General features: G+C 41.9%; 1 protein-coding gene across 1 annotated transcript in view; it reads left to right on the top strand.

Moving 5' to 3' along the window:
* ptchd4 (patched domain containing 4) overlaps positions 1–10,044 on the top strand; it is a 31,723-nt gene that overhangs the window by 3,432 nt on the left and 18,247 nt on the right. The window contains exon 2 of the mRNA XM_071520683.1: positions 5,951–6,446. Coding sequence (XP_071376784.1) covers positions 5,951–6,446 — 496 coding nt within the window. The remainder of the gene's footprint in view (positions 1–5,950; positions 6,447–10,044) is intronic.

The following is a 10,044-nucleotide window of genomic DNA, read 5'->3' as shown; positions in this document are numbered from 1 at the left end:
GTTTTCTCACATTACTCACTATTTTTATTTTAAATATCCTATTGATTCCCACAGAGGAAATTCTCTTTTCGCCTGTCCCCCTCTAAAGGCAGGTCAGAGGATATTCAATGTCTTGCTTAAGGACACTTCAGCAGGACGGATGCTTGCTGTAATAGGGGTTTGAATCCAGGCCTTCCAGTTGCGGGACAGTCTCCCTACTCTCTTCACCACCCTCCTTATCCCAGCATGTGTTGTAATAACTGAAACACTTCACCTCACATGTGAAATTAGATTCGATTAGATGAAACTTAAATGATCCCCAGGGTGAAATTGGGCCGGCGCAGCTGCAAATAGTGCTAGGATACATCAAAGAAGAATAGGATATAAAACCCGAATAGAGCAAATGGGGTGATATAAACATAAACAACCAACAACTCCAACATTCAAACATATTAAGAAATGTATGAATGGAAATGTGCCAAAACGTATGGATTCAGGCAATGACAGCATGTGCAGAAAATCAGCAGCAGCAGCAGAACTTAACTGCGACATAAAGAGATTTTTGAGATGCGAGAAATGTGAGAAATACCTGTCAGCTTCTGTGTGAGAGACTTTGTGTGGGTTTTTTCTGGAGAAAAGCTTTATCCAGCCACCGCATCACTGCGCTAAATGTCCGATGGCCGATTTGAGCTTGTTGACTGCTAGCTGAAGTGCCAATGGTGTTCCAACAGGCTGGACATATGGCAGCACTGGTATGCGATTAGTTGCTGTTGATGGACAATACGGCCCAGAAATTGAGTTGTTCCACACTGACAGAAGGGACACAACTTCAGCCAACTTCATGGAAATGTGGACTTCTGGTGCCTGGATGCCTGATTTGCTTGTGATGTGAATCTGAGGTTAAATATCATCCTTACATGTCATAGATTAAAGCTCTGATGGTCAGTGTGAGTTTATATTATATTAAAGACTGAGGTGCGGTGTTCTATCTGCATTACATTTATTCTGATACTAATAATATTGTGTTTGACAAGATCAAGCTTCTGGTTACATTCGCGAGAGCATGGCGAAATTGAGTGCTAGATTGGATTAAGTTATTGGGCAGTTTGGTTTCGTATGCTGCATGGCAATGTCAAGCTAAGGTCGGGGCATGCTTTATGAGACACCCCCCTTCTCTTTAATAAATCATAAAACTGAGGAGGTGAATGCGGCGGCGATGAGATGCGAGGAACGCAGCTGATATGCGGAAGCGTGTCTGTGACAGTTTAAAGGCTGCAGAGGACTGGATGTGATTGGAGGAGACAGTAGACGGGGCAGAGGAATTGGCTGATGGCTTTTGATATACGCAGGTCAATAATTGGCTTGCCCTATTGGAGCGAGTGGTGATAAAAACGGTCATTTGAATCCTCAAAGCTCTTCTCCTGAAACCGCGTTAAAACTCCTCATCAAACATTTTCAGGCTAAAACACGCGGATGGAGGGATAGATGGATAGATTGATGGGAGGATGGATGGTTATATGGATGGGTGGATGGATAGATGCATGACTAGCTAGATGAATGAAGGAAAGCCAGCAAGGAAAGAATGTAGGAGAAAAAACGGTGGCTTTAACGCCACATAAGGCTGTAATGGTTATTGTACAGTACATGATTGGTAACATGGTCTTCTATATGAGCCATGGAAATTTACCATAAAACCTTTTAGTTAATCTGAATTAGAATCACTTTAGGAATTTGTCTCGGTGAAAACACAAAACTAATAATAAAGCTTTGAACATGCGATGTCTGCAAGATGTGAAATCCTGAGCTGCTCCACACAGAATGAATTTCGAAAGATGACAAACATGACGGCGAGAGCACCCAGGGGCGTTACTGCCCATGAAGAGATACATTTCCTGATATTTAAACGTCAGATATTCCGGCTACCCCTACAGTAAAGTAAAATGAGTCTCCCATTCATTGCCTATGGAGCGGTTCCCAGATTTTACATGTTGATGTCATCGTAGTTTCCGCTAGTTCTCCGTTTTCTGGCTTTGAGAGGGAGAGAGAGAGATGTTCATATACACAAATACTGATTGGGTTGTCCTAGAAAACCAGAATAACATGTATTAAGTATTGAATTAAGTGGTTTTCCCCTTTAAATTAGTTCAAATAATTTGCATCACCTTTACCTGCCTCTCCTGTCAGCCTCCTCCATCTTCTCTCAGGAAGCTCAAGAGGTGTCACTTCCCTCCTCTTCACATATCACTCAACTTCTCGGGGATATCACACACACACACACACACACACACACACACACACACACATACTCCTTGTGTGGTACCCCACCCCCCCACCTACCCTCTCTCTCTCACACACACACACACGCACAGTATGCATCATGCATCTTGTTGCACTCCAGCTCTGTTTTTTTTTTCTTACTAACAGTTGCTGCCAATTAAAATACAGAAGAAAGTGGATAGGTTGATGTCAGCTGTTTCTATTACATTTCCACTGTCACTCTATCATATCCCATTTATATCCCAGTTGTCATGGTATGATAAACCAACCATGAGCATTTTGAATAGCTGCAACTGCACAGGCACTTTTCAGGTGATATCAAAATCATTGCCTTCACTGGGTTTCATGATTCAGTCTTTTAGAGCAGTGGTTCTCAACATGGGGTCTGGGGACCACCAGGGGTCCTGGAGGAGGTTCCAGGGGGTCCCCAGCAAATTGATGAATTGTTAAACTTAACCATTATTTCATTTACAAGAAGGTAACATCATTAGAGAATGTAGAAGAATGGGTCCGAGAGACAAAATCTCATCAAATGGGGGTCTGTGGCTCTATTGTGGACTAAATTAGGGTCCTTGATATGCAAAAAGGTTGAGAAACACTGTTTTAGAGCATCAAAGACTTGCATGTGTGTACAACGATTTTATGGTGGTGTTAACACATCGCCGGAGCCTGTGCTGGCTCAGTGGAGGATGTACAATTCTATTTTACAAAGCAGTATGCTGTAATTATTAAACTTCATTTGAAATGCTTTAGTGAAGTTGGAAAGTCAATGTGGTAGATTAATTTGAGATTTGTGCAATTACACAAGTGAAATGAGAGCTGAAGCCTTTTCAGTTCCCTAAGCAATTGCTGTGCGGTTACATTACATAAACACACTTGTATACTGTTGTGAAATGACAAATATCGAGCACTGTGATTGTGTTTGTGAGAGTAATACATACCACAAAAACAATGTGCAGTTTTAAAGATATCTTGCCTTTACTGTCTTGATATGTATTACATTTGTAGGTATTTCGCTGACTCGTTTCACCAAAGTGACTCACAATTAGTGAGCAGGTACAGAGTGTTGTTCATGTACTCTTTGACAGAAAACTATACATGGGATCAAACTTGTGATCTTCCGGTTACAGGACAGCCTCTATATCCACTAAGCCATCCTACTGCCTGCATAATGCCATAGTGGAAAAATTGAATAACTCCTTGTCATCCAATTTTTTTCCCCACTGCAGTAAATTGCTAATTAAAACTGAAGCGAACAATAACGGGGATTTATTTATCTAGAAACATGAGATTTATATCAACTTCCCCACTGTGAAACGGCATATTGTGACTGTTTGATTGTGATGGATTATTCTGTTCATAAGAAGATAAGTCACATCTACAATAAGCTGCAAATTAAAGTTGACATTGTTCCGGTTGCACAAACAAAACCATGTCGTGCAAGAGTTCAGATTCAGCTCCCAGTGTTGTTGTGGGTGTGTTGCATCCTTTGATTAAAGGGACTGGGTAAACATTTATTATGCCAATGTTTGGATATGTTTTAAACTGAAAGACTGCATGGGGGATAAGTCTACAGCTTTAATACTTGTGTATCACTGACTTTAACATTTTAAAATTCATGAGCTAGATTGTATTTTTAAAACTGTGGTAGACCGTAGCACTTATTTAGAAAAGAATCAATTGATCTATAAGTAGTTTTTACTATTTTTCACATTTTAGAATAATAGTAAAGACATCACTCAAACTATGAAATAACACAAATGGAATTATGCAGTGACCAAAAGAGTGTTAAACAAATCAATAACTATCTTATATTTTAGATTCTTTAAAGTAGCCGCCCTTTGCCTTGATGGAAAGGCAAAAGCTTTGGAAAGAAATTCATACATAGGCATCAACTTCACTATTTATATTTGTCTAAAAAAACTGATTTCAAGCATTTAAGCATAAGCCTTTAGATCAAAATGTCTTTAAGATAATGAAAAACATAGAACATTCAATCAGGTGTGTCTAAACTTTTGACTGGTAGTGTATATCAGTGATTCTCAACCTTTTTCATGTCACGGACTCCTAATTTAGTACGCATTAGGGCCATGGACCCCCATTTGATGAGATTTTGTCTCTCGGATGCAAATCTGAAAATATTTTTATTGTCAGATATGATTTTGTCCAGGATTCCATGACTATCTGTATTGTAGGTAGAGAGATAACAGAGAAACTATGATCAAAATAGTCATTGTTCTACATTCTCTAATTGTGTTCACTTCTTGTATATGAAATAATGGTGAAGTTTAACAATTTATCAATTTGCTGGGGACCCCCTGGAACCCCCTCAAGGACCCCCGGTGGTCCCCGGACCCCAGGTTGAGAACCACTGGTGTATATAAGACATCCTGTGCTCACTGTGCCTTCACCCCGAGCTGTATTCCTGCTCACACACTGCTGAAAGACTATTTAAAAACATCCACTATCATAACTAGCTGCGTTGCACACATCTACAGTGCTACACAGGCAGCATTCCCAGCTGATACATATGAGAGATTTTGCCAACAATTAAGACAAACCATATTCTTAATTCTGCTTTTGTTCTTTACAGACTTCTGCTCTTATATCGTCTCAGTTGCCATATCGAACACTTCCCCACTCGCTGCAACTTTGCCCAATTACATCACCTCCAAACTTTTGTCACAGTGGAGTCTTATTTGTGTTGTGTATAATTTAATTCATTTAAGCATTACTGTGCAACGCCTCTGCAACATGTCGATATGTGCTGCAGTCTCACCCATCTGCTCGTGTATTTGACCACAGCTGTAAGCAGGGTTAGAAATTAACACCCACCAAGCGCCAGATGCCGGTAAAATTTGTGTTTGGTGGATAAATCAATAAAGGTCACCCCCCCCCCCACACTCCGGTAACTTTTTGAGACGATAACAGTGGAGTGCTTCAGTCATATTGAATTATGTTGCACTTCATGATGAATTACAAACTTGATCCACTGTGTAAGCGAGAGAGCAAGTTTTAAATTAACACACAGTACCTGAGTCTATATATCAAATAACATTGAAAAGTAGGGATTGGACAAAATATATCGAAATTCACTATATCGCAATACAAAAATGTGATGATGCGTATTGTGTGGCAGAAAAAGTGAATGGTGATATTAGCTGCATTTTATTCTGCTGTAGTAATCACAAACAAGATGGATTGACCATCACAATTTCACAAGCTCTCCATCCAAATTATATTATTTGCACTTTGTAATGACATTTTTAAATTGTTGTTTACGTTCTAGCAAGCCGATGCCATCGCTAGAAAGTCTCAGAGATAAACACAATTTTGCACAGTCATGCTTTGTTGTCATTGAACTTTTATTTATTACATTGTATCATCATTGTATTGAGTCATGAACCCCATATCACGTATCAAATCATATTGTGAGATAAGCATATCGTCACATCCCTACTGAAAAGGGGTAGGCTGCTATATTTCTATGAAAAATAAATGTTTACTAATTGTTTTGGCTGGTGTTTTTGGCTTTTATTCTTGGCAGGTACACTTTTGTAGTTTATCAGCCCTTGGCAGGTGAGACCCAAAGTTACTGTCGGACACTGTAAATGTTGCCCTGCCCCTGTATCACAGCTAATCTATCTTGATCTCCCCCGACTCCACTTTCCCTTCTCCCTCCAAACCCCTGCAGGACGGCCGCGTGTCCTTCATCGGCCACCAGCTGGGCGGCGTGTCCTTCTCGCCCAACAGCCGCGACCAGCAGGTCAAGTTCGCCCGGGCCGTCCAGATCACCTACTACCTCCGCAACCATGGGCCCGTGGTGCAGGACGCCATCGCCGAGCGCTGGGAGAACGAGTTCTGCGCCCTGGTCAGCCGGCTGTCCACGGCCGAGGCCCCGCACGCGCCGGACCAGCTCCACATCCAGTCGCTCACCTCCTTCAGCCTGTGGCGGGACTTCCACCAGACGGGCGTGCTGGCCAAGGGGGAGGTGCTGGTCAGCCTGGTGCTGGTGCTCCTGGCGGCCACCATCTCCAGCTCCATGCGGGACTGCCTGAGGGGGAAGCCGTTCCTGGGCCTGCTGGGCGTGCTCACCATCTGCATCGCCAACGTGACGGCCGCCGGGATCTTCTTCATATCGGACGGGAAGTTCAACTCCACGCTGCTGGGGATCCCTTTCTTTGCCATGGGTGAGTGGGAGTGTGGGGCTTAGAGGGTGGCGTGTGTCTGTGTCTGTGAAAGAGAGAGTGGTGGTTTGTATGTGTGTGTTTTATGTGTGTGTGTGTATGTGTGTGTGTGTGTGTAGTGGTGGCTGGTTGGCTAAGGGGCTTATCAGGGGTTGACACTTGGAGGGGGTTGATTGGGGAAGGGATTAGTAGAATTGTGATGGGCTTTTCCTTGGAGGGGATGCCGGCAGTTCATTGTGGCTGTTGTTGTGGTTGTCCTGTGTGTGTGTATGTGTGTGTGTGTGTGTGTGTGTGTGTGTGTGTGTGTGTGTGTGTGTGTGTGTGTGTGTGTGTGGACTTCACAGCAGCAGTTCTGCAGCACATTCTCCTGTCAGGCAGTTTTGAGTGTTTTTTCTGTGATTTTTTTTGCATTGTGAACACATTCAGTTGTTGGTATTGAGTTAGCAAGGTTTTCCATAATTTTACTGAGCTTCAGGTGATGTTATCATCAGTGTGGTGGATTTAATAATATACTCTCTTAGAGCATATACCAACCATGAGCATGGAAAAGGCACTATTTGAATTCATTCTGAAGCCACATACAAAATATATTTGATATATCAAATTTGCATTTAAAGTCACAAGAAAACAGTACATTATGATATGATGATTTAGCTAACAAGGTGAAAAAGTCATTTTTCTTTTCATTATGCCTAAGTGGTGATAAATAAATTCAGTTGGGGTGAGTAAACACTGTTTAGAGGTAATCATTTAGTTCCTTTCATTTTTTTTTTTTTGCATTAATGACTCATTTTGAATATAGAAGAGCAGGAGCAACAAACTGTTGGGAGATTGATGGTTTTATAACTTTTTGAAGTAACAGAGCCAGAGAAAAAGGTCACCCTCGGTAGAGAATATGAATTGGCAAACTAGGGAACAGATCAAAATGGAAGAAACGGTGGCGTATGAGGAACAAAAGCACAATGAAAGAACATGCTTAGCCAGATAAAACTGCCTATTTACTTTACATCAAACTGTTGCCAGTGTGTGACTTACTTATACTAGCAATTATTTGTCGAATGTATACCTGAATCAAACTAAATTATTGGGAAATGCTGTGGTGACATGATACCATAAGTCCATTGTTATGGAAATACATTGTCTGGCTTTGTATCCATTAATAGTTTGATGAACTATCTGCCTATTAAAGGACAAGGGCAGACCTTTTTTACAGTCATACTCAACTTATAACCAATATTCGTATTAGTCCGTCATCACTTTGATATATGATGTAATTTCCCCTCCTTTCTTGATATCTCTTTCTCTGTGCCTCTCCCTCTATGTCTACTCTATCTCTCCTGCTTTTCTGTTTCTGTTTCCCTCCTTCTCTCTCTCTCTCTCTCTCTCTCTCTCTCTCTCTATCTCTCTCTCACTCTTTGCTTCCTCCAAAATAGTTTCTCCGCTTACAGTACAGTATATGTTGCATTTCCTCCCTGTGCGCTCCTAAGGTCACTGGATCCCTGGGGCTTTGGTACAGCTCTGCTGCGGGCCAGCTGACATAACTGAAGTTTAAGTAAGACTCAGGAACAGGAGGCTGGATCGCCTCCTTGTGACCTACAAGCTGGAGAGGAGGAAGGTGTGGTGTTGGGAGGAGGGGGGTGTGGAGACGGTAAGAGAGGGTAAAAAGGAAAGTCAAGGAGAAAAGGGAGAGGAGGATGGGATCTAAGGAAGGAAAAGAGGAAGAAAGACATTCAAGGAGAGGGGACGATGTAGGCGGGAAAAGAAGAGGCAAGGGAGATAGAGAGAGTCAGATACAGAGGGAAGAGGTAGAGGAGAGGGAAAGAGATGGAGAAAGACAGAGAAGAAGTAGAGGAGAGGGGAAGAGATGGAGAAAGACAGAAGAGGTAGAGGAGAGGGAAAGAGACAGACAGAGGGAAGAGGTAGAGGGGAGGGAAAGAAATGGAGACGGACAGAGTGAGGAGGTAGAGAAGAGGGAAGGAGATGGAGAGAGACAGAGAAGAGGTAGAGGAGAGAGATGGAGAGAGACAGAGAGGACTTGATTAAGTCTGTAATTCCATGTGACAGGGCCTCGGAGGCAGCAGATGTCCACCCACCTCCTGGGAGGTCCTGACTGAGACACACCCCTATCACTACATCAACGCCACATCAGGGCAGGGACTGAGAAGTGAAATGGACTCAGATTTTTTTTTTTTTTTAATGCACCAGAAGACGCTGCCACGCTGCCATGGCAGCAGTGGTATCTGTTAGCCACAATGCTAACAAATCATTTTACAGGAGCAGCCCACCGCATGGTGCATTTGTGTTGGTGATACAAAATATAGACCTAATTAATTATCACTTTATTTGAATATGGTATCAGCTCTGTGGCTTCCTAGTTGATCAGCTGCCTTCATCTCTATGGAGAATGTTAATGTTAGGCTACCAACTGATCCACTTGCAAACATAGCTTGTAGCATATTACATACAGTCACCGAGCACTTTATTAGGAACACCTGTACACCTGCTTATTCATGCAATTATCCAATCAGACAATCATGTGGCAGCAGTGCAATGCATAAGATCATGCAGATACAGGTCAGCAGCTTCAGTTAATGTTCACATCAAAAATGATCAAAAAACATTTTTTCAGAATGGGGAAAAAATGTGATCTCAGTGACTTTGACTGTGGCGTGGCTGTTGGTGCCAGACGGGCTGGTTTGAGTATTTCTGAAACTGTTGATCTCCTGGGATTTTCACGCACAACAGTCTCTAGAGTTTACCAAGAATGGTGTGAAAAACAAAAAACATCCAGTGAGTGGCAGTTCTGCGGACGGAAACGCCTTGTTGATGAGAGAGGTCAGGGGAGAATGGCCAGACTGGTTCTAGCTGACAGAAAGACTACAGTAACTCAGATTTTACAACAAAGATTTTACAACAAAGATTTACAACTGTGGTGAGCAGAAAAGCATCTCAGAATGGACAAACAACACATCGAACCTTAAAGCCGATGTCACTTTGGTAGCCGGTTGACATTGAGCTGAAAGCTGATACCTACCCAGTATTAGTATGGTGTTCCTAATAAAGTGCTCGATGAGTGTATAGGGAGAGTGAGAAGCACTGCTTCTATGTGTAAAAATGTGCTTATGATGAACTGTTAGAGTATGTGTTGTCTTACCATCATAAAAAGGTGTAGCTATATATATCATCAAACATCACTGTATTGTAGCAGTCTATGTAAGCTAATATATGAGGAACCCAGAAGTTCTTTCATCATGTAATGTCATCAAAACACGTTAACATACAAAAGGGATTTTCACAACAATACAACTTGCACTTCTTTTTACCATGGCACGGTCGTCATGGCACCATGGTCTTCAAGAGCTGAATTCAACTCAGCTTCAGAGCAAGTAGAAGTGAGACATTTTATTATCTTTATTAAGCAGTTAACAAAAACAAGGTAAAATTGCTGTTAAAATGTAACTTTAACTTTAATTTTAAGCTCCCATAATCCTCTTCATATGCAAATGAGTTTTGATGATGTCACACCGCGACAAAACTTACTTCTTTGTCTATTAGTTTGCATACCTGACTTCTGCAATATTAGTGACGTCTTTAGCGATAT

Source organism: Centroberyx affinis, unplaced genomic scaffold (assembly GCF_046629955.1).
Source record: "Centroberyx affinis isolate AG114_WGS23_722 - 3 ecotype Tasmania unplaced genomic scaffold, CSIRO-AGI_Caff_v1 ptg000820l_1, whole genome shotgun sequence".
NCBI classification, from domain to species: domain Eukaryota; kingdom Metazoa; phylum Chordata; class Actinopteri; order Beryciformes; family Berycidae; genus Centroberyx; species Centroberyx affinis.
The sequence above is the reverse complement of the archived record's forward strand: the minus strand, read 5'-3'. Positions and strand labels throughout refer to the sequence as shown.